Here is a 26547-nt window from a genome sequence, read left to right as displayed (position 1 = left end):
ATCAGCCTAGGTTTAAACGACTCGCTTTCTATTTGGGGTTCTTAAGAGAAGATAATTAATTTTCACGGATTGGTAAATTTTTTACTAATTTCAGTATTTTATTGTTTAAAAAAAAAGAAGCCTGGAAGTCAAATCGTTACTTGATAAGCATTGAGCATTATTAGTTAGTAGTAAAAGTACCTAGTAGTAAGAGAATTTGTGCGCTATTTTAATATTTTTTCATTGCTAGGCATATGATTTGTTTTGTTTGTTAAATATATGAAAAAAGTATTCTTGAAAAGACGAATAGAATTAAAAAATAGACGAAATGGACCAATAGACAGAACGTGTGGCCAAAGGTTTAATATTGAAAATAACTTTTTTTTGATGTACTCTAATTATGACTAAAATCTATCATACACGATTCTGTGTTGGTAATACTAATCATCAAACTCGGATTTGATTAATAACAATACAGAGAAGAAGGTACACAATAAGGTAATGTTCCACAGTTAGTAAACACACACACACAACAACAACAACAGCCTGTAAATTTCCCACTGCTGGGCCAATGCACCACGCTGTTTCAATGTGGGTTGTGTATTCCATACATGTCGCAGAATTTCTATTAAAATAGACACATGCAGGTTTCCTCATGATGTTTTCCTTCACCGCTAAGCACGAAATTAATTTATAAATACAAATTAAGCACATGAACATTTAGTTGTGCTTGCCTGAGTTTGAACCCGTAATCATCGGTTAAGATGCCATCTCGGCTCAACACACACACACTAACCCATAAACTGATAATGTTAAGACGAAGTTAAAAATAATTTCTGTGGTATCCAATATATTTTAAATAATAGTTCATCTAAATTTTCTTACGCTGATAACTCGAATTATTGTCGATTTACATATGTACTGGAACTAATAATTCAATTATGTAGGCCAATGAATATCTAGTGATGGCTTGACTATCCAAGCAGATCATTACTGCACATTCTGTATTCTTATTTTAAATTCATTTGATTTCATAAAAATAATAGCTTTATTAAATGTGTTTTAATTGTTATTTTATTGATAAAATGTTGAATTTAATATTTTGCATTTGGAATTTACTTTCATATTTACTCAAAATATACTTAGAATTATTTTGTTAAAGACATTACTTGAATGAATATAACAATATGTAACCAGTGTAAAATAGCATAAGTAAGCTTAGTTACGTAGTAATTACGAATGCTCCGCGCCCAGCCGCACCTCTGAGTATAGTCTACATCTAAAGATACCATTTTCGAAATTTTACACTCCTCTAACTGTTTCTTCATCCGGCTTTGTAAGCGTGTATTGAATTTTCCATTTTTGAGTATGTATATGTACGCTGAGGTACGACTTTCGTAGGGATGATGTCATTACTGTGTCAGGTGGATGCTTAGTTTAGGTCGGCGAGCACGTCCTGTCTTGTTTTAAGAAGAAATCAAATAAGGAAAAGTATTTAGAATTCTAAAAGCGTACACTCGTTGTCGTACTACATCCGTCAGTTAAACCCATTTGCGGCTAAAATTGTAACAGATTTATCTGAGACACGTCTTATCCGTTTTTAGGTTTTCATTCATGCTTTATTGTTGTTACTTGTTTAAATTTATTTTTATCATTTAAATTCAAACGATAATAATAGTGATGTAAATACGTACTTAGATATTTAAAATTGATATTAATAAATAAATGCCGAAATATAAAAAGTGTCCACTGAATTAATACCTACATGGTTAAGATTAAATAAAATAATTACAATTTGTCTCTCTAAGCATAACTTTCTTTTGAGCTTATCCTAAATCAAACATGGTAACATTTTGTAGGTTTTAAATACGCTACATCCGTACGATGCCGTTAGATTCGACATCGGAGCCCGCGCGTGTTGGGCTTACAAACTAATTGTAGAAAGTGAACAAATAAAAAAAATATAATATGTCGATTTTTTTATCTTATTATAAAATAAATTATAAAAGGTTACTAAGTAACAGCCAGTAAATGCCCTGCTGCTTGGCCTCACCTATCGGTGTAGAAAAAGATTGTAGCTTATTCCGCTGTATTAGTCTTGGAGATGAGTATTTTCATCCTTCATCATCATTTTAATCCTAATTTGACGTTTTCTTCATTAAAACTGAGGAAATTACAATCTTCAGACAGAAATTTCCTAACATTTAGTAACATACTCCCAAGACTCGGAAACCATCTCAATCCATACATTCACCTGGTACTTTTTATTAAGTAGGTAGACGGACGTGCAAATGTGTCACCAGATGGTAAGTGATCAACATCGTCATTACACGTAGGCGGTGTTAGAAATATAAGCCATTCCTTTGATTGCGAATACTTCAACCTTGAAAACAAAGATATTATACCCATATATGTACCTGTAGTTATACTCACTTACCCTTCAAAACCAAAACCCAAAAATGCTTAGTGATGCTGTTTAGAGAGAGAATATGTGATGAGTGAACAATACCGATATGTATAGACATGCTTACACCAAGTTGTTACTACATGTACTGTTAGATTTCCAAACTACCTATAGTTCATAATAGCGTATAATAGCTCATAAGTAGTTTTATGTCAGATACCTAAACGCGATTGCCGATAACAACGACAAAGTTTCGATTCAATCAGATTAACGATACGCGAACGCATAGAATACGAATAATTATGCTAATAATAAGGGATTATATTCGAAGTTATTTTACAATATAAAATTTACTAAGTGGCTTTGAGCTTGTCTGAGTAGGTAGCACATACTTATCATCTAATCTAGTGTCAAACAGCAGTAGTACTACTTAGTATTGTTGTGTTCCGAAGTCTGGGCGAGTCAGTGTAATTGCAGGCAAGATCTTAGTTGGAGGCGCGTTGGTAATATGAGATATGATTATCAGTGATGACCACTTATGTCATCGAAAAACATTGTCTATCTTATATCAATGTTTATCTCATCCAGATTCAACTTTCACCCATTGCTGACGTGTATATAAGTCATAGATCGCGTTCGCACGTTATGAAAAATAATGGAAATCTATGAAAAATTATAACTTTTTTCAGTCAATTGCAACATTCTTTGAACATTGATTATTACATATTTTTCATATTTCTTACTGAATGTAACCTCATATATTATTTATTTTTTACTTGTAACATTTATACATTGCTTTTAAAAAATATTTAAGTAATGTTTTATTAAATAAATTATTAAATAATAGGGCAAAATGTATATAAATCATAGCATAATACAAAAGCATAAATGTCTGGCAGAAGATTTCAATTTAAAAGTCAGTGGATTGAAATTCAGTGCCTTTTCAAATAACCAGATTCTATTTTTTATTTGAATTATTTTAAATTCTGCTCCGATTCAAATGCAATGGTTTCTTTTATATTGTACTCGAAGGAATAATCAATTTTATCACGTAATAATTTAACAAGAGGGGCTTTAGCGAATTCAGCTTTATACAGGGGTGAGTGTCAATAAGGGAGTTCGATGGCACTTTCGGTCATTCGTGAGCATCTAATTATGTGCCTCCTGGGAATGAGATAGACGACGGCCTCGCTATAAATCAAGATAACTGCTGGCGCGGGCAATGAAGGACGAAATCCTGCTATCGGAACTTCTCATTTGCAAGATTAACTCAATTGGATAAAAATCTTTTAATGTATTCATAAATAAATTACATTTACATTCATTTTGAGTTGAATCTTAACTTGAATTTTTAGGTTAGATTTGGAAGGTTTCAGTATAATTTCGAGCTTAGTTTACCGTATTATTCATTACCGTAGACGCGATTCAACTACAAAAATAGATATTACAATACAACTTGTTACATTAATGCATCGAATCGACTGCGTCGAATATTAATATTTATGTATGTGTATCTTGCAGACTTGCATCACATAGTATGTGGTATGAACAAAAGTCGAACGGTTTCGTTTTGTAACTCCAAAGGGAAACCTAGTTGTGCCAATATCACATGAACGATTATTATACAAGTCAATTTCTAGTGTATCTTTATTGTTATTTTATAAATATTTTATTTCACGATGGAGCATGATATGTTCCGATGATTTTATAGTTTAAACGTCTAATATTAAGATGTGCTAATTAATATGAATGTAATTAGGTACTACTAAAATATTAAGTGCGGTTTTGGTTTGTGTGGTGTGTCTATATACTATTATTGAGTAAGCTATCTGCATGACCACATTCAATTGTAAAGAATGATAGATATTTTCATTAACGAGTTACAATAGGCGTTATTCTTATTTCCGGTTGATTATGTAATGGTGATCTTACGGCGTATAATACATACATTGTTTATGTTTTAACACATGTAGTAGAATACTGGAAGCATGTATGTTACGTTCTGTAAATATTTTTTCTTAAAAATAAACATATACATACATAAATTTTTATGTACACAACTGTGTTACGTATTTACAAGTGGGCATACATTAAGTATTGCACAATGCGGAATATATCGTAAACCTGTGTAAATATTATCATATGATTATTGATTTTTACTGTACTCCATTTCTAACTGTGTGTATTATTAAACATTAAAGAAAGAGGTTAAATAAAAACGGCATATACATTTTTGTTAGGCAATTTAGAAATAAGTATATAATTCGTACTGATAATAGTTCTACTTTTAAAATAACTTATCAACGTATAGCAGCTCTGTAATGCAGCTGGTGTAATATTGTGATAGCATTTTAATTACATATTTACTTAATATAACTAACTAGGTTAGTTGGATCGTTTTTGTAAAAACTAGCATAGTTTCTTGAATACAAACATCCAAATCTAAGAAGACACAACGGAAAAGCGCTTTTTTTGTCAAATTTTATTGCATATTTACAATTTTCAATATTATAACTAATATAAGCAGGAGGGACTTTTTTGCGGTCATGTTGCACATTAAAATATATTGCCCCACGAACCTCTATACTAGTTAATTACAAAATAAGCAAGTAAAAAAAAATTTAACGTAAGATAAATTTCTGTTTCATAACAATTCCACAATTGCGAATTTTATGTACATGATATAGGTTTTTTAACTATTAAGTTTTATTATAGCAGTTATAAAAAAACTCGATAGTTCAATATACACTAAACCAGTACATTTATAAAATAAGTATTTTCCGGTCTCATGCGTGCGGAGAGTTTAGGGTCGATTGTAAGTAGGTGTTAGGTACATTTTTCCTGGATAAAAAGTGCCTCTGTACTATTCTAGATTTTGAACTATTTCGTCGATGCGTCCTCGAGCAATTATGTAACATCCGTCTATCTAAATAGTCGCTATCCATAACATATCAATAAGATGGTACCTATCTATGCAAAAACTCGATAGGTATGAATAAGGAAACTTTTCACATAACCTCTTTAAATAGTTTAAAGAGGTTATGTGAAAAGTTTCTATTTGAGAACTAATTGAGTTTCAAGTTGAATAAAGTACTCAGAATCTCACTTAACATACATTATTATCGAGAATTTTTAACGAAGATAACTAGCAGTAAATAGGAGGTTCATCGACATCGTGGTTCGGTGTTTGTTCTCGTCAGAACGTACTGCGTAACTAATATTTAGTGGTCCATCATTCAATTAGATGTTCCGAGAGGTCAGGGAAGCATTCCTCCCACGGTCAGCGGTTTATCGGACAAACTGGAACGGGTCGCAAGCTCCCGCATTGCGCTGCTATTGTTGTACTCGACTCTTGGAAATTAAAATGCAAACTCTTCAAAATTAAACGAGACTACTTTAGAGCGAAATAATGTTGCGAAACTTTTGTGAAGAAGTTGCTTTTTGCTAAAAAGTATTGAGTAAAAAAGATGGTAGTAATACGCTCATACCTTGAAATGTACTTTAATTAATAGAGTAATTCATTTATATAATTTGATAGATAAACTTTATAGGAAATAGAAAAATAGAGAAATGTATTTAATATTAATACCAACATTACATCATTATTAATTTTACATCTTTTGTTGCTCTTTTAAAATATTTGTTACATAATTAAATCAGATTCGTCGTCAACACTCGTTTCTATATAACACATATTAAGGGTGAGTGTAGACGGAAACTGCTCAATTCTTTGTTAATTTCTAAAAATATATTTTGTATTTATAAATAATTTGACATCGCAATAAATAAAATAAAAAATCATATAATATATTACATATTTACATTATTTTTTATTTAAGTAATACGAGAAAAACTTTCAATTATTTTTTTTATGCAAGCGCTCTTTAGTTTATAAATGCAAATTTATTGTGTCAGCTGCTTACATTACATTATCATACACATTTGCGGGATTGTGAAATTATTTGCACACTAAACTACGTCATAATGATATGTACATACATGATACATAAATATTAGACTCAAAACTTCTTATAAAGAAAGGTGTTTCGTAAGTCCCCGGTTGTATTTTTTTCTGAATACTTTCGTACGCACACGAGACAAGTGACGCATTATGTGTGTGCAAGTGTACCTACGTTTTGCTATGTCCCTCGGCAATAGTTTCATAATACTTAGAATATATCTTACGTAAGCCTTTTAGCGATATGTCTGTTTTTTATCCATTTACTAAACGACAAATTGTGACGTGATTATTAAAATTTAAACGCATGACGTTGTACATTACTTTTTTTGACTAAGTACCTATTTGTTAGTTTTTCTCAGAGACAAAAGTTACTTCATGAATATTAACGGAATAATAGTATCTTAATTCTTACACTTTTATTCTAATTGTTAACACATGTTAATTTGTTTCCTACTAAAATTTTAAAGCATTACTAATATTTGTAAAGCATTATTTAATAATAAAATTAAAATAACACGGAACCGGATGTGTCTCTCTAGCACTGAGTAGTCCGACAGTTCTGAAGTAATTTCTAGTTATTCTGTGCTCCTTGAATCTAGCGCGAAAGAGAAGCATTTTTGAACACAACTGGTATTATATCGTATGCGTAGAGCATTGTAGGCCTTCTGAGTGAAGTTGGTTCTTAAAGAGCTGATATGAAAACATTGACAATGGTCCTTAGACAAAGTCACTTTTACGTCTACTTTAGACACGATAATACACCTCACTCGGTATCTGCATCACTATTAATTCTATTCATTGAAACTTGATACATTTTTAAAGGTACAAAGTTTTCTACCTTCAAAAACTTCGGTGAGAGAAAAATAGGGCACTTTGTCAAAACAAAGCTAATAGGGGCGGTAGATTATTGCAACTTGGTTTCTACAACTGCGTAAAGGTGTAACTGATGTTATTAATGTAAACAATATCTATAGCTACCAACAAGGCTTACTCGTTATTACAAGCTCGTCGATACAAATTAAATAAACTTGGAAGGACAGGCCTCCCTGCCTCACACCCCAAACTAGTGCATACCCGTCTGAATAAATATTGCCTCATTTTACATCTGATTTTTATATATGTATATGTTGTAATATGTTTTTTATGTAAAACTAACTTGTGGTATTTAAATAATTAAGTAGGAAATACGATATTTTTATGTATCATTAAATAATTATTTTTGATTCATGTGTAACACGTCCAATTTCTGAAATTCCTGAATAATCATTTTTATTAGATCATCGAAGAATACTACCGATTTCATTTAAACTCACATTACGTTAACGTTTTACGAATTACGTGTTTTAAATCGAAGTCGGTTCATTAGTTTCGCAGGTAGTTATAGTAAAGCAGGTTAAATTAACGTTCGTTTAATGACGTTCGATTCTTATAACGATATCGATAACTTTAGTTAAAATTATTACATACATACGGTAGTATTTATTATCATCATTAAAATATATACGATTTAAAAACAAGACATGAAGCGTACTATTAAGGTAGATTGTTTGGATGACGATGATTATTTTAAATATAGTTATAATATATACACGTATATCAATGTTTTAATACTTATGTTAGTATTTTTTAGTGTACCTAATGTACATTATACATAAGTAGTAGCATTCAGTAACATTGCATTAGCACAGAAAATACAAACGGATCAATGATTATGATTGTTTTCTAAGTAATTTACTTGGTTCTAATGTATAAATTGCAATGTCGTTTAATGTTTTCACTCAACTAAGAACAGTATACATTTGCTATAATAATATTGCTCTTTGATTAATGATTATATTACGACGTACGGGTAAAACAGCTTTCTCAGCCCACGCTAATACAACTCTAATAAGACCCACTAAAATTGAATGACGAAATCAAAAAAATATTGTAAAGACCCTTTCTACATACTTCTGTTTTATATAGTATATTATATACATATTGGGTTTGTTTGCTACTTGTTGTTGTAATTATGTTCCGATTTATTCAGCTATGAATATATCATAAATTAAATTGTTTATGAGTAAAGGTAAGGTAAAATCTTAAACAACTAAATTTTATTATTTCTCTCTTGTATTTTGTATATTGTTTGTCAAATTCTAATCTTCATATAATATTTATAAACTTAGCGTCATAGTTATTATAGTAAAAATATCTTTATTTAGAAAGTACAGTAAAGGCACCTTATCAAATCGCTTTAGCGGCGTAAACACTTCTAAATGATTTGTTTCCGTCACGTAACAAATCAGATTGAAACGAGAAGCTATCACTAGTATGGCACAGCGGAGTGACAAAGTAGCGGGTCATTGTATTTAATTTTAGCTCCCAGTCTTTATATAAAATACGAGAGCTTGTGTTTATTTTCCGTTCAGCAAATATTCCACTTTGACTTTTATAACCCGATTACTTTTATATTTATTCAGTAGTTTTTGTATAAATATATATTTATCTATTCTCAGATATCTTCTAGAGTACTAGTAGTAAAGTTCTAAAGTACTAGTTAGTATATTTTGACAAATGTGGTATGATTACATGCTTCTTGATTGGCTGTTGGTTGTCATCACACTAAATTTGATATGGCGCCCTCAAGGTCCTTGTTTATTGCAAGGTAACATGCGACCTCGACTATCCTGTGAATATAATAACATAACTAAATAAGTGTTTAATTACAATAATTTATATAACTTGTCTAATTATTATTTGACAAATATTTTCTTGTTTTACGATTAATATTTACCCGGAAGTTTGTAACTGGGCCTTTTGAATCTAATAATACAGTTACAAATAAAACTTTTTACTTAGGTAAATATTACAATGAAATAGGAACACTTTTTATTTGCTTTAAATTTGCGTCTGCTGATGTCGACGTAAAATAGGCAATTCTCCATAGCTTTATTTTTTGCCTCTTGATACCGCCACAAGACACATTTAATACTTATTATCGATTTATAATTACGCAGTAAAAAGTTGAAAAGTCGTAAAATAATAAATTAAGTATTATGCACAGTTATGTCTAACGGTGAATATTTCTAAAGATTAAATTGAACTTTTTAATTAAAAATCTTTGACATATTATTTATTATATAAATAAAAGCTTTTAAAAAATAAGTATACCGATACTGTTATGAATAGAAACGATTTTTAACAAATTATGACGTCACAGATTTAAGTGTAAATCGTTTAGGTGCTTATAAAATATTTTTCTCAAATAAATAATTATGAACAAGATCTTTTAATGTACATTTAGCGTTTTAATTCTAGTAATTTTAAGATACAAATTTATTCAAACTTAACAATTAAAAAAAGTATTGTTTATAGCCTATTAGAATAACTGCGTTTCATTCAGCGGATTGTAGTGACGGCAGTTTAGCAAAGGAGGTAGAAGGAGTCTTTATAGAAACTACCGATTTATTATAGTTGACCTGCCGTTAATTTAATAATAAGATGAGAAGTATACATATGACGTATTGAAGAAAATACGTAAGTAAACTTATATAAATTATTATGTATTATGAGAAATATGAATATTATTGAAATTTAAAGATAAGATAAAAAATATTTCAACTGTCAAAATCAACATTATATAGACAGCCCGTTTAGATCGAAGGTTTTTGTTGTACATATGTAATTTAGAAAATATAATATTACCTTTTTTCTAATCATTTCATTCGAATTCTGGATATAATAGACAGTTTAAGTCTGTATTAATTGCTCAAAGTAACCGACGTATTTGAATAAGGTTTATATAATAATTAATTAGAACAATATACTTCTGTATATAATAATCTGTATTTTGGTAATTTGCAATAACCGATATCGCGAGCTTTTTTGGAGGCACTTATAAGACTTTTCTAGTTCAATTATGTAAATATCTCTTAAGGTTTTGTAAGCGTACGAAAAAAGATTTTTGATAAAGCTCCGTTGTAGTTTAGCCTTTTTATAAAATAATATTTACAAAATATTTACATATCTTCCTCGTTATCTCTCTTTCTATTCGTGAAACTCGTATCAAAATCCCTTAAAGAAGAAATAAATGTAAAAATATATATGCTGGAAGCGACTCAGTTTAATGTATTATATTAATTGTAGATATAGACACTGGAAAGATACAATATGCAACATTGTAAGAGTGACGGAGAAAACAATTAATGAGACATCAATTGAATTATGTATGCCGTTAATGAGAATTGGAAATTAATTATAAAAATCTTAAGATAATCATTTTAGAGACAAGAAATTATCTCAGCAGATGAGAACGAGCAGCAGAGCGCGACCATTTGCGGACGCTGGATGATACTTCTCACATTACTGTGAGAATATTTTATATTATTTGACGTGAGAGGCTTTTAACTTCAAGTAACACAAGTAAGCGGGCTTAACATAATTGCGATGAATTACTGAAATACTACGATGACTTAGGTTGAATGCCCAATTAACTACTAATAGCTTTATGTACGGAATTATGATGTGAATTATTTCAACTATATTACCTCAAATAAGCATAACGTTAACGTCTAAAATTAGGTACCTAGCTAATTATGAGGTATGTTATAAGCAGACATGCTGAGGTCGGTCTTATCTAAATGTAAATCAAACGACACGCTCAGAATTTTATACTTCATACCGAGTACGATTACGTTCCCACAACATGGTGACACGTCATGGGATTTCGTGACAAAAGTCATAATTTGGTAGTGTTTGACACGCTGCCAATAAAACCTTATGTTAGTCCAAGACACTATAATAAAACAGTTGTGCGTTGTGGTAACGTAACATATTATAACTTGCGTATTGTTCACTCGATATGCTATTTTAGCAAGAAATGGCGAAGATATATTACTATGTTTTTACATCCCTAACATTAGAATAAAAGGCATTCCTTTTTATCAGATATATGAACCTACCACAAAAATGTCAGGACTAAGTAATAAGTTATAAAATTTTACGTTTTGTAACACTATGCTAGTTTCAATGCGCGAGTTTCTCATTCTTTTCTTAGGATTGCTTTCAGGGCTGCTCGAAACATTGAAATGTATTTAGTATCAACATTTAAATATTGAGTATTCAAAGCTGCTTTGCCTTATTCCAAAGTTTAGTTGAACCAAATGTACTTTACTTGATTTGATTTGTATAACGAATTACTAATATCATGTTTTTTTTAATGTTTTCATATACATTACGTAAGAGAGTAAACATAGATTGCAAACAATGACCATTTTTCCTTTTCCATTGTTGCTTCAACGTACAATTGTTAAAATATAAATAAATAATTAATCGACGGATTTTGTTCATGCGCGTATCGTGTTTGATCTGTAACAGTCGATACGTGCTTAAAGTTACAATCAACGAAGATGTGATGAATCTGCTTATCCGTTTGTTTCAGAGCTTTGCAAGAGATTCAAGCTTTATACATTTCGTCAATATTGTAGTGAATTATCAGAAGGCTATTGAGAAAAATCTTTCGTAACGAAGCTAAATCCAAACAGTTCTCAATCTTGCCGACATTCTATATTTATGGAACATTATCGTACAATGTAGTGCAATCTACTCCGGTCCCTTGCATTAAACCCTAGACAACAGAGGCCTCTTTTACTTTTCGCCCTCCGTTCCGTCTCTTTTCGATGCATTGTACAAGGAGGGCAGCGACCGTAACAAGAGTGCACCCTCGTTGCCATGACAACGCCTGTTCCCGCGAAAATATTGACACGGCGATGGTCCAGACGGGGAAGCAGCCCCTGTTACGACGCGTGCATATATCTTGATGTATTTTACGATTATTACCCGCAAAAATAATGTGCTCATTACAAGCGATAAGTAACCTCTGTTATTATTCGAAAAAATTGTGGGGTTCATTATGTGTTTCGTATTGTATTTAATTTGAATTGGGGCTAGTTTTATAATTATACATTAATAATACATCCATAAATATTCATATTAAGCATAACAATTAGCAATTATAAATCGATAAGTAAACGAGACTACAAAAGTTTCACAACGACAAACTTTTGTAATCTCGCGATACACGTATGTTACATCATCCTTTGTTTTTGTTCTAAAATATGTTAAGTGAATCTTAATCGGAAGGAAATAATCCATTTAAGGAATATCAATTTCACATAAAGAACTATACGCACATCCAAAAATACTTTCAGGTTAAGTGAGGTAGCACACCAACGATCAAAAGAATCACTTTTATATCTGAACTCAATTCTAATAATGCTTTAGTGTTCCGCATTCTGGCATTAGGTTACTTCCTGCTTGCATTTTAAATATGTACACGACATATAGTTGGCATTGCCCACGCACGTGAGCTTAGAAATATGGTAAAAAAAAATAACCTGTGTACTAAAGAATATCAGAGGGTCTACGAAATATAATGGAACCAGGAGAATTTAACAAAGTATTTCATTTGTTTCTTTAGCAATGCAGATATATATTATCACATTTAAATTGTCTTAAAATAAAAGCTCGAAAGAGGTTAATACTGACAAGTTTTTTTTTAACAAAATAATTATACGAATGAGCAACTGGGAAACCTAATGGTAAGTTGCATGGACATTGGCGCCTTAAGTAATTTTAATAATATATAGGTATACGTACCATACAAGCTTGCATAAAGCCATCGGTATGGTACAATTTACTTTAACACTATATAATATGTATTTTACGATGTTTATAAACAATTGAGTGACTTAAATTTGCTTCTATCGCGATGAGTTATGGCATGGAGTCACGATAACTTCATTTAAAGTCCACTCAGAATTAAATTGGTAACACTAATCTGGCCATCAACGATGTGCCTCGTTATCTACATTTTAGACAAATTAAGGTCAATTAAAAAATCAGGACATTTCTTCATTTCAGCTTGGATTCATTTAACTGCGTTTCATTTCTTTTATCCTTTTATGGACTTATTTAGTTGAACGAACGTATTGAAAATCATTCGTGTAATGCTCATTCGTAATAACAATAGAAAAATGGGCGTGTATAACTGTAGGCATACAATAAAGCCATTTGTAATAATGGAGACGCTCAACACATGCCTGTCCTATTCAATTTAATCGATTTATAGAAAACATTGCTTTAATATTAGAAGTACTGTGCTAACCAACGAAATGTAGTACAATAGGTTATTACTGTAATTGAAAATTGCCTTTAATATTTTGTAAAAATTTTTGCCGTTATATTGTTGAAAAAGCATTATTAAATCGCGAGTTGGCGGATATTTGTAGTAATGTGACCTTGACATAAAAGTCTTTAGTGAAGTAAGACCAGTATTGGTGTAAATAGAGGTCTACGTCAGCGCCTTGCTCAACCGAATATGGATTATTGACGGAAAACAAGATGCATAACGACCTCCAGCATAATCAACAACTTGTCCACTGCTTCATAATCAAGTGACCGTGTAATAAAACAATAAAAGCAAACTGCAACAACATTTAATATTGATTCAGGGTTTTGTACATATTAAGAAAGCTCTTTATTGGCTATGTAAATAATGTTGTTTTCGTTTTCTTTCTGCATTATTAAATATATTTTTGATCGACTGTTAAGTTGTTAAAAGTAAGAGATCGTCTATATACAAAAATGAGCAATTTCAGTATACATAAGTAATTTATTTTGCTTCAAAAATGATTCATATGCAACGTCGCACTCAAAAACGACCTTGAAAAAAGTTTCACCTCAAAAGTATTCAGCATAATCATCTTCACCTAGTATTTACTGAATATATTTCTAATATACATCGCTATTGTTCCACTTTGATACACTTAGAATAATTTTTGCCGCAGGAGTAAAATCTAACGCGGTAGTAAAAAAACAACTTTGTTCGTAATACACATTTACATTTTTTAAACTGCAAGGTTATAAAACAACTTGCTAAGGTTTCTGCCGTGACATATTGCAATGTTAAAAAGCCTTACAAATTGCAATTAAATCGACATTGCATATTACCAATATAATCTACGTTGAAAATGTTACATATATGTTTGAACGACACATATTCATGTAAGTTTCTACTTTATATTGTGCCATCAAATACGACCCGCTTTAAAAATGCCTGATTTGTATTATAAATGTACAAATATCTTTGAGTGTAACATACATATTTATTTGTACTTGCTCACACAAATTCTCGTGCACACTATTCACCTGCCAATCTCGTGAAGAGCAGTCGTATGCTCAAATCCACTTTTACAGAAATAGGACGCACACTTTTCGGCCTATTTATATATTTACTAGCAAATGTGGACTCTTAGGCTTTAATTTATATTTTTTTTTGTAAAGGGTTTGACGATTGTTAGTAAATGTTTAATCACAGTCGTCAAATGTAATATAAATTTGCCATAAAAAGGCGTTATGTTTATACAAACATAACGCCTCATACGACAAGCTTTCATTATATAAGCTTTTATTCTTTACTGCGTGATGTATGAGTCAAAATACTCTTAATCAATATTGACGTCTCCTCAAATTAGCTTGGCGATAGCGTAAACGTTATAAATCACTTCGTCAATGTATCGAGACGCAGAGGCAGGCTGTTGCGTCCGGCGGCGGCGCGCTATTTCCCGGAGGCAGATGCGACGCCCCCGTAATTTCATTCCCTTCGTCTACCCTCGCTATGCTACTGCCAATTGCATTTTTATTAAATTATCCTGAAATGTCTGTGCTTAGGAAAATATTTATTACCTATTAAAAGTAGGTGTAGCAAACGCTGTTTTTGTCTCTATTCTCTGATTTTAAAATCTAGAATGAAATCTCATGAAAACCCATGTCATAATTTTAGCAGATTATCGACTGTAATTTATTTAACCGATTTTGATAAAAACTAATTTACTCTAGTTATTCTCTAAGTTACTAGTTTAATTTAAAAATGAGTCTAAGTTTTCGGCCCTTATTAAAAAGGTAGGGTTACCTTGTTATATAAAGATTAAATTTATTTATTGTTAACTCGTCATGATTTGGTGCTAGTCAATGCAATACAAATCTATTGAGATTAGGCAAACAACGGTTTTAAAACATTAGGTTCCTGTTGTAAATATTTAAAAATAATTGTAAGTTTTTAATAAGCGCATCGATTCAACGGTCGAAGTAATCGATCGATAATAAAGTGTTAATAATTAGACTCATAGGAGCAAATAAAATTTTGGGTTATTAATATTTTGGTTAGTAATATGTAATCTATTCAATTATATATATTTAACATTTAATTAATTATTAATTACGTGTTTTAAATCTTATATAAAGTGTTGACCTCTACGAGCGAGGGTCGTGATTTGATTACTTCATTTGATGTGATAAATACATAATAATTATATTATGGTAACAACAAATGAATGTGGCCAGCCCACATTCGTTGTTAGCGAGTTGGGTGCGCATTACATAACACATCTTTTGTAATTAATCTAATTAACATATCGATGACGAAAGAAAGCGATTATGTATAAAAAGTATGTTATTGGTGTATGTTAAATATGAATTTTGTAACTCCACGTTTACAAATCATAATGGAATTCGTATAAATTCCGGTTATATGGAATATTTTAGCAAACGCTACAATATTAATTACTACTTTATTTGATCACAAATTATAATTACAGATTCGCTGTAATAATCTCAATTGCATCCGCTTGTTATCAGCAATAATTACGATCAGCTGTTAGTATTTAAAGGGATGTTTCAATACGCTTCGTTAACTTTTGTCTATCAAACAATAAAACGGTAGCTCGATCACGCAAAGATAAGGCAGGTTCAACGGACTGAATGTATTCAAATGTGAAAAGCGAACGTTCCAAAAATGAGTGTAGTCACGATGTGCAAATACGTTAACGGTACTGTCGGCGTGAGGCCGCCTGCCGCCAGCCCGTTGTCTGATATGTGCTTGTACCGGATGGGTGAGGAAGGACGCGGCGTGTCCTGCCGGACGTATGGGCCTTCACCAAAACAGTGATCTCATCATAAATCAATACGCATTCAATTCCACATTGAATATTCAAACGCAAACTTTTAAATGCAACAGTTCGTCTATCTTTCAGACGGAAAATGCTGAATTATAGAATGCTGAACAAAATTAAATAATGTATTTTATGGTATTGATGAAGATGAAAAAGGTTGGATATCATTACATAATTGGTTTCTGTTCGTTCGGACACCTTATGTCGTTATATACATCGGCTACAACGTTAATATATATTAAGTTGCGGACTACAAAACTTACAAGCGATTACATTCGTCTGAGTCATGTTGACTAAAGGCCAATGAACGCTAGCTGTCTTATGTATTGTCGTATGACAAATTGATATGATAATATTTCAACTTAGGTGGAGAGTTAGATTTGTCACATTAGCCTTAACTTAGGCCGATTATTTGCAAGTATATAATTGATTTTAACTATCCACATTTTAAAATGAATGATTGATAGACAACGTAGCCTAAACCCGTAGGCCTGATAAGATGAAATATTGTTCAACAATTCATTCATTCATTATTTAACGAATAACCTATCAATTCTCACCTAGAGTACTCAGATTTTTTTTAAATTCTTCCCTTAAGAGTAATAAGAATTTGTATTGAAATTTCTAATTATCAAAACTAGAACAGTGGAATTATGTATTAAGACTTACGTTAATTAGTTGACTACAGACGTTAAACCTTTTTTGGAAAATCATCATGTATTGAGTTTGTACTGAAGTATGCAAATTAATATTTACACTTCTCCTTATGAGGTCAATTCAGTTGTTACAGCGTTTTTGAAACAACATCACTTAAGAGGGCGAATTTGGGGATGAAAGTGCGTATTTGTTTAATTTTAGTGAAATGAAAACGGTTTTTCGTTTTCTATTTTTTATAAGTAAATATACTTGGTATTACATTGGTTTCGACAATTTAAGTCTCTATCAAGGATGCAATTAGGTGCAAATGGTTGTATAGTTTTTCAAAATGTTTGATGTTATAAATATGATAACAATGATGAAAAATTATAAGTTCTGCTATAAGTGTTTCTAATCATACACGAATGTGTTAACAACGAGGTTTTTATGACTACATTACTTAATTAACTAGTCCAGTGAACGTGGTAAGGCACGGCTTCCTGAGTGAATAGATCTGTGCGATTTTTGCCAAAATTTAGGGAATCTGTGCCCGAAGTCCAAGCCCGGTGCCACATTATAAATAGATATATCATAATCATAATACAGGCCAATATAATGTTTGTATTCTTGTTTTTAATGTCGCTGTTTATTAATTATCAATGTTCGTTGGGTATATACCCAATGATAATTTATATAATTACATTATTCATTAAAAAATAATTATGAAACACTATTCATTAAAGAAATAATTGAGACTTCTCACACACACGTTACAGTTTGAAATAAAGTTTGAATGTATTTTTTTTTTTGTTTGTATTTTTGTTTGCTTCGTATTATATTTTTTATGAACAAAATACTAATCGTTTGACGTGATCTATATTGTTTTGATTATTTCAAAATTTGAATATATTTGAAACTATATTTTAAAGTTTTAAACATTTTAATTTGTAGAGTACGGTTAATTCATGCACAATCAATTCTAAAACCAGGAATTATAAAATAGTTCTGTAATATAATATAAAATAATTTATTTTAATTTTAATGTTCTGTGTACATAAAAAACACTGCTTTAGTTCAAGCTAAATAAAAGTTATGATCGCGATGACAGAATATCTTGGAGGTTCATTATACCTACCCTATTTTTTATAAATACTTACTAATATTACACAGGTAGTTTTCTGGTAGCCCGTTGTGTAAGCTCATCTGGATAAGTACCACCTACTTACTCATCAAAGATTCTACGTCCAAACAGAAATACTAAGAATTTTTATGTTCCAAATTGAAGGGTGAATGAGCCCGTGTAACACAGAAATACCCTTAAAAAGAATATCTTCAGAAGATATCACTGATTCCAAATTATGTGCAACTCAATAGGTCGTTCGCTGCGAAGTGGGAGATCGGATAACTGATTATAAGAATAAAATTGACTTTAACTTTCTTTATATATGAATTGCTCTAAGTAGATACCTTAATAAATATATTTTAACATTATTATATAAATATTTACTTATATTCAAAAAAATAATGTCATGTACATGTACCTGCGTACTTTTACCGTACAACTTTCTCTATTCTGAACGACAGTTTCTATACCAATATTATTATAACATTTAAAAGTTATATAATTAAGCATATTTATTAAGTAGAAGCTATTTATTTTTTTAATTACACAACTAATCAATTTTTTTACTCCATAATACTTGTAGGCTTTATATCGTGTGTTATGATTTTGCCAAATGGGTTTTATTGGACTCTGAGAGCCAAGCAATGGACAGGAAGAGAAATAGTGTCTAGTAATTTGATGTAAATATCTAAGTGACACCTGACGGCCATATTTGCTTATACATATTAGCGTTAAATTAAAGAAGAATAAACCACTCCCCGCATTGTCAATATGTCAAGGTGTTGTGTCCGTTGTTCTGGCTGTAATTGTCTAATTATATTAGATCATTCAACCTTCGGTTTGATGGCAAATTAATCTATAAGTAGCAGTAAGCAGGTATTAAAACGGGCCAACTCAAGGCCTTAATTCGTATTTATTTCTATTATTTTTTTATCTCTTTCTCTTTTATCTCTTGGTTTTCAATTAATATTATTCATTTGCTCAAATTACATATAATTAATTTTTTCCTATAATTTATGTACTTAAAAATTAAAAAGAATTAAATATATTAAACTCTTGAAACAACGCCATCTATGAAGAACTATTGTGACTACGTTATATAGTGATAGCCTTTTCCAATCAAATGATTTTTCTATTCGACACTAGATGGCACTGAATACACTTTATAAAAATGCGTCGGTTCTTAAAAATATATTAGTGTTGAACAGTGTCTTTTTTATATAGAATAGCATTCAATAAGTATTAGTTTATGTCTGTATTTTATAAGAAGTGAAATTGCTTTTTTACCTCTTAACCTAATTGTAATATATTTCTAACAATACGATATTCTGAGTTCAGTAACACCTACAATGGCAAGGCTGGTGTGGGTGTCATTGTTATTTAATTGCGGAAGGGTTAAAGAACTTCATGTCGCATTTTGCATTATATTTACAGAAATCGTTGGCCCCTACGCAGTATTTATCTATTGGAAAAATATTTATTAATCTTAGTATCGAATCATTATATTTAAACTTAAAACATGCAGTATTTTCAAACTGGAATGTTTCTGTTTCATCATTTTATAAAGATAGTGACACCTCGGCGATAACACGACGATATCAGTCGATTTATACCTTGTTATTTGTATTCTTTGCAGGAAATCTTAGGTATCCTTTAATTGATTATAACCAATCCGCATGTTTCCTTTTGATAAATTGGGTTTTGAGATATCTATTCAAACAATTCGATAATATTTATCTTTTCTCAGTTTCAATATTTACGGAACGCAACCGCTAGTAAGAGCTGTCAGCAAGCTATAGACTTACAACAAACAGTGGCTTCCCGTGAGAATAGCTTTAGAAATCAGTTTTGACATTTTGTTAAAAAAATAACTTATCATTATATATAAAAAACGAGCAATACTTTTTGGTTTGCACGTACATAATTAAATAAAAATAATCTATAATAATAATAATAATCTATAATAATAATAGTTTATTTCAAAAGCTTTTCTTAAAGCTATTTGCTTAAAGGAAAAAATCCTATATTTATAACGTGATAAATTACGGTTGATAGATCATTTTACTATAAACTCAAGGCTATGGAATACCATGTAGCAATATAAATTGCCGAAACTTTAATGGCGTAAGATGAATTATGCGCTTGACTCATTAATTACATCTTGCGAGTATACCTACGTACTATAATTACAACCTTTACCTCCGTAGTTTCATACAATTTTAAATATGCCTTATGATAAAGATATTTATTCAGTACGCTTGCAGTGTCGTTAAATGGTTAAGTCCTAAGAATTGAATGAAATGGAAGTAGAAGCCTGGACTTTTGTAGGAAAAAATTTCATTCTTATCATAGACAGTTATTTTTATAAAGATAAAATATGTGTTTGTAATTTGTACATAAAAAATCCATACACCATATTAACCATATATTGGTCTTGAATACATATACAAAATTTGTAAAAAATACTAATGTCGTTTCTTATTGCAAATTTTTTTGTGGCTTGGTTTACCCTAAACATATCGGTTGGATTTTGAAGCGTTAGTTCATTATACTAATCAATAATATTTCAATAGAACTTTCTACAATATTTGATATATAAGATAGAGTTGTGTTGTACTTCAGAAATCACACAACTATCTCCTTAAATGATTTCCCATGATATCTGATAACCATATATGAATATTTTTGATGCAAACTTATGCGAGTTGTTTGAAAAGATAAAGGTTGTTATCACTTCCAATACACCCCGCTCTACGGTTAACTCAAGTCGTTAAAGCTAAGCGGGTCTGCGAAATGCAAATACGACTGACTCGAACCGGTCCGTTCGAAACGATAAAGCGCTCGCATGTGATTGTTGATAGATATGATCTCCACGGGACTTGATTAGCGATGACGCATTGTACCCACCCCTATGTTAACTATACGTTAATGTTCACAAAAAACCGATGACATCCTTTATATAAAACGCTCCGTGCTCTCCGCCGTTGTCTAGGATGGACTGTAAATCAACGATTATACAATTTTATGGAGGGGCATCTGTTTAACTGAACGGGTGCAATGTTAAGCCCGACTTATTGTACTCCTAGTTTTTAATTTCGTTGCTATATATTGCTGGTGTATTCGATTAATAATATCAAATCTTTATTCATGTAACAACTAAAGTAAATTTTATGATTAAACGATGGCCTTACCGAGTCGAATGTTCAATTCAACAAACATATTTATTTTCATTAAATCAAAACCTTCGAAGAATTTAAACGTTTTTAAGTAAATAACGTTTAATAAACACGAGTACTTGAGTTTATTTAAAGGTATGTGGTATTAAGGAGTATAGTCGAGAAGTCGTGGAGTACTTCGGTGATAACGGTCCTTCGGTTGGCGAACATCTGCGAAGTCGAACAGATGAGCGACTCATACTCAACGTTCGACAGTCGCGGCTTGTGCCCTCCGCGCACTCGCAGCCTGTACCAGTCGTGAGTCGGCTTGAGCGCGACACGCCACGCGCACCTTTACGCGCGCGATACGATATTACCAAAACATACGAACAAAATACGGTAAAAACAGTGGCATAATTATTTGGTGCAAGTGTCAGTTATATGTTCATGTAATGTAATGTGTTGTAATATTTACTACGGTCGCTATCCCGCAACCGATAGAGTGTTAGATTTATTTACCGGTCGATTTATTTGAAAATATACGGACCTAACGTTTTAATAATTGAAATTTGAAATTATATTTTCCTTAATATGACTTATTATTTGTTATAATTGATGTTACTTTTCCTTGATTCTGGGAACTTCAAAAGCGATACTCGTGTTGTCATCATTGTTATTACAATGTAAATATTGCGAAGTAAAATCTTAATCATTCATATGCCTAAAATAAATTGGCTTAGCATAAATCAACTGTTTCTTAATTCGCCTTCCATTTCAATTAGAAGAAGTTTGTATTTTCATTTAAGTTTCGTAATAGATAAGTGATATGAATGTGTATGTAGTTAATTGAAAACAATGTGAAGTTTTTTTTATGTTTTATGAATCGCTCGAGTTCGTCGGGAATAAACATAGTTTAAAATCCTTTATCCATTGCAAGCAAGCTGCCCGCCTCCAGGCACTCCGGCACTTTCGAGTCAAATCTCTGGGGAATATTTCCATAATGTCTATGAGGCCGACTTTCCGATACAGTATTCACGGAATTACTATTCAAATTGCATTCGACTGAGAAAACCTGTAGCAATCGTTCTTTTGAATGTACGTTCTTACTTTTATGCACTAAAGTAACTTACAATAGCCGATACCATTATACTATTACCTTAATGTTTTAGCAATTACAATGTATTCGCATATTAGGCATGCAAACAGATTCCAGATACTTAAATGTGTTGTTGATAAGAAATTATCACGAAGATTCGCCATAACGCGAGACTTATAATCGAAAACTTCCTCATATAAATTTTTCATTAATATGTTATTTTGATTTGCATTTCGATAATGTTTTTTCACAACAATACTTTGTTTATATGACATATATACGTTTCCTTTCAATTAATATAGGACGGTGAGATGAGTACGGGGCAAGAAAATCTTGTCTATTTTCGTTCATTGACCGAAGTTAGCAGTTTTGTGTGCTCAGATAGCTATTTCAGCATTTACACTTCGTTAAATCACTTTTATATCAGAGCAGTTGGTTATTTGAACCAATTCACTACAATAACGATTTTCGTTACATATTCGTAAATAATATATCATTTATGAATGACCTATAAAATATTGGGTTTCCCTGACTAATACTTTTAAACAATAATCATTAATTTATTGACGTATTATCGTAATTTTAGCTGTGAATTGATTCACGAAAAATAAACAATCGCCACCAATTTTTTGTTGAAATATTTGTGTAAAGGAATACACATAAAAATGGCTAATACTAAAAGACTAAAAGTTATGTATTTAGAGTTATCTACCTACTTAGTTATAGGCGTTTATTTCACAATTGTGAACGATTACATATTGTATTTATAGGCGTAGATTTGTCTTGCTGCGTTCTTGTCTCGAACAGCCAGCGCCGCCGGCGGAGCGGGCGTCACGAAGTTAATCTCATTATTGGTTTGGGCTTTCATTCCCTGTAAATACAAGCTTATCATATTATAAGATGATAGGCGTCTTAAAATACATTTATAAATACTTCCTATGCATCACTATGGCCGTCACGGACCCGCATCTGTTATTATTGAGCCGCTATAACAATTTCAGAGTACTTACAAAATAATTGCATTTTCTAAGCACGACTCTCAGCCATTGAACTTTTATTCCCTTAGTGCCTTATTTTTGTGGAGAAATATAAGTGTAGCGTTAATTAGATTATACGATTTTTTAACTATCGAAATATTAGAAGTGGGTGATTTACTACTGTTTTAAATTCATTAATGTCTAATTTTTTAACCCAGAATTTTTTTTTTGAATTCTATTGAACAAAAATTGTTTACCTGCGACGGGAAAGACACTAAGTACAAAATAAATAAATATATTCCCATGTTATGTAGGTGACATACGCGTACGTGATTCATTAATAACAGAAGCATACAGTTTATTTAGCAATTAAAGGAAAGTGCAAACTTCTTAAATAATATATTTGTACAGGTGCGGATGTCGACCGTAGTGAAATTCGGTATTTTTATATTCACCGCTGAAAGTGTGTCATGTGTTCTTGTGTGAAGCCAGAGACAATATTGGTGTTCTAATATAGTGATGGTGTTTGTTTGCGATGCCGGATTGGCGATACAACGTTCTGTCGACGAGCGAAGCGTACATAGACGCCGAAGGGGGTCCTCCTCGCGATCCCTTCGCCGCTAGTTATCCGCGTCGGGCCGATCGCTCTCGGCCACCTCATACTTGTCCCTACACTACTATATTTCTTGGAACACGTACACATGTGCCTTACCGTTTAACGCCCCTTCAGAGTGAGAATGGCGACCTGTATGCTGATGCTTACTCAGTTGATCGGTCCTCTAATCTCACCGATACATCAAGTTTCGCGCGCTACGAAGATTGTCGTTCACAATTGGAGAGTACCCTGATACCGAGACGAGATAATGCATACTCTAACGATAAAACAGAAGGAAATGTAACGCTGCAAGTTCAAAAAGTGCCCTATGCATCGGGCGTTTTCTATGTGGCGGCTAAAGCGGATTCTGTCAAAGATGTGCCGGGAAATAATTTATATCCATGCGAAGCGTCAGATTCGGACGCCTTGTCTTCCTGTACATGTGACAGTTTCGAACGATGCGAGTTTGATTGTAGAGATTTTGAACCGTTTTCGGATACGTGTTGTTGCGATCCGCTTAGTGATGGAGTATGCAGTCGTAGTCCCAAGGAGGTCGACTCCCCCGAACACTTTTGTGATCGAGTTGTGGAAGAAGATCGCGTGTCAGCACGGAGTGACATGGATGGTCTGGATTTAACTCTATTCGAACCAGCACAAACTGATTCTAATGATTGTGGAGATGAATCTACAGACCAAAATTCAGCGTCTGCCACAGCCACTCTATGTGGCATTCTATACGCGCTACCCAACGCAGAAAACGGTAAGAAACTTCTAAGGTTGTTTATTTCATTTTTTAAGAAACCTAAATTTTGTGGTTTAACTGAAGCGCAGTTACCGTGATCTATTAGGAACATATTGAATAGTTCAGCTGTGCACTTGACCATCGTGTGGTCAGCTTTAATCTCATTCGTATCGGATACGAACAACGGTGCGAGGAAATTACTAACACATCAATCACTAGGAGTCATTGTCATACCAGCGGTAACAAGAATATATCGGCCGTTCCATAAAGAAGCGAAATGTTAGTGTAAATGTATGACACTCGTACCGCTTTGGTATTTTGCAGAAAAACACATTCCTTTTGCTATTTTTTGCAGATTGCCAAAGAAGTTTAATATGTGGCTAAAAGGCTAAAAAAGTAATTACTTACAAAAAGACATACATACTATTGAATGTACAGTTGTTAAACGATGGAAATGAAGATTTTGTAGGCGATCTTGCTCTACAGATTGCATACCGTTACCCATTCGTAAGTTTCTAATTACCCGGTGTAGATAGAGAGCGATTGTTAGCTCACATGCAAATCCGATAGATTTTGGACCAGATAAGTGAATACAAAACTATTTTCTCGCATGTGTTATTAAGTTCCTCATTTACAAACGAGTATATAAGTGTATATGTGTGTAACGGTAGCTAGAGACACATAGTGTAAATATTTATTAACGTATGGAATTTCATCGAGTATGTACATGTGTAAATGGTAATTTAATTCTCGTTATATCTGTGTGAAAAAATAAAAATAATAGACATTATATTCGGCGAGGTATCTCTGTCGTCTACGTTACTTTTAAATAAAAATAACTCGTTTGACTAAAATCTGGTTTCGAATGGCTTATTAAGGTATTTTTATATTTTATTGTATTAATATTTTTTTTTACAAATGATTTTACATAAAGATATATTTTACTCATATTAAGAACCTGTAAAGCCTTGCAAGTTTTATTACAAGACCATTATATCGGGGTATAGAAAACAAAGGGTTATAAATTAAAGCTATCATATTCCTTCTTTGGAGCGGTGTTAACGAAATATATTTTTTCTATCAATATGTCAACAACACATTTGATTAATGTAGTATAATGTTACAATCGCCTTTCCGTGATGTTTAATAAACGTAACGACTTTATACATAATTATGTTGGTGTATATATTATAGCTTGGAGTTGATACGATATTGTAGTATATCAGCTCTGTGAAACATTTACATGAATTGTAAAAAATTACCATGTCGTGACAATATTTATATTCCGTAACAATTGGACGTGTGTTGTACACTCATTGTTAAAAAAGAATTACGAGTGACCGTGGCCGAACGTATAAACATTTGTGCTTTACGCATTCGCCGAGAAAGTTACAGGGTCAATACGGCGTGTATTTTATGATGTTTTGTTGCGGTTTAAGGAACTTTACCTGTCGACGAATGACATCATCTACATTGTGACCAATAATGGCCACTTATTTTACAAAAAAAAAAAAACGTTACTATTTAAATTAAAAATAACAGGAAACGTTTTGTCTTTAACACAATCACTTAGGCTACAATTAGCGGTAATTGTGTACGGGCTGATGGTGGCAGTTCGCTGTCGTATTCGTACAAACAATAACTATAAACAGTGCATTAAATAAGCCCTTCGTTATCATCATCAATAAAGGAATATCAAATAAAAGGATTCCTATGTTAAACATTGTCATTAAAAGTGAGATGAGAGCTTTTGTTGAGTAATGAGTTAATGTATGGTCATAAAATACATAAAGGTTTATAAGGACGATTTTATCGTGTAAGATAATTTTTTCCCAGTCTCCGTTTCCACTTGTGAATGAACATTCCTTGTAACTGTTACACTGATAT

General features: G+C 31.8%; 1 protein-coding gene across 6 annotated transcripts in view; it reads left to right on the top strand.

Moving 5' to 3' along the window:
• The window catches only part of LOC124540273 (ras GTPase-activating protein raskol), a 133919-nt gene that overhangs the window by 2087 nt on the left and 105285 nt on the right, over nt 1-26547 (top strand). Inside the window, exons 1-2 of one of the 6 annotated variants that reach the window (XM_047117754.1) lie at nt 21528-21649; nt 23735-24678. The exons of 2 other annotated variants lie outside the window; for them this stretch is intronic. In XM_047117754.1, coding sequence (XP_046973710.1) covers nt 23859-24678 — 820 coding nt within the window. In that variant the 5' untranslated portion in view covers nt 21528-21649; nt 23735-23858. Of the gene's footprint in view, nt 1-21527; nt 21705-23734; nt 24679-26547 lie in introns of those variants that run through there. 3 more of the 6 variants (XM_047117762.1, XM_047117769.1, XM_047117745.1) reach the window with 3 other exon arrangements.

This window comes from Vanessa cardui, chromosome 2 (genome assembly GCF_905220365.1).
Source record: "Vanessa cardui chromosome 2, ilVanCard2.1, whole genome shotgun sequence".
Taxonomy (NCBI): domain Eukaryota; kingdom Metazoa; phylum Arthropoda; class Insecta; order Lepidoptera; family Nymphalidae; genus Vanessa; species Vanessa cardui.
Note: the sequence above shows the minus strand (reverse complement) of the source record. Positions and strands in the feature narration are given on the sequence as shown.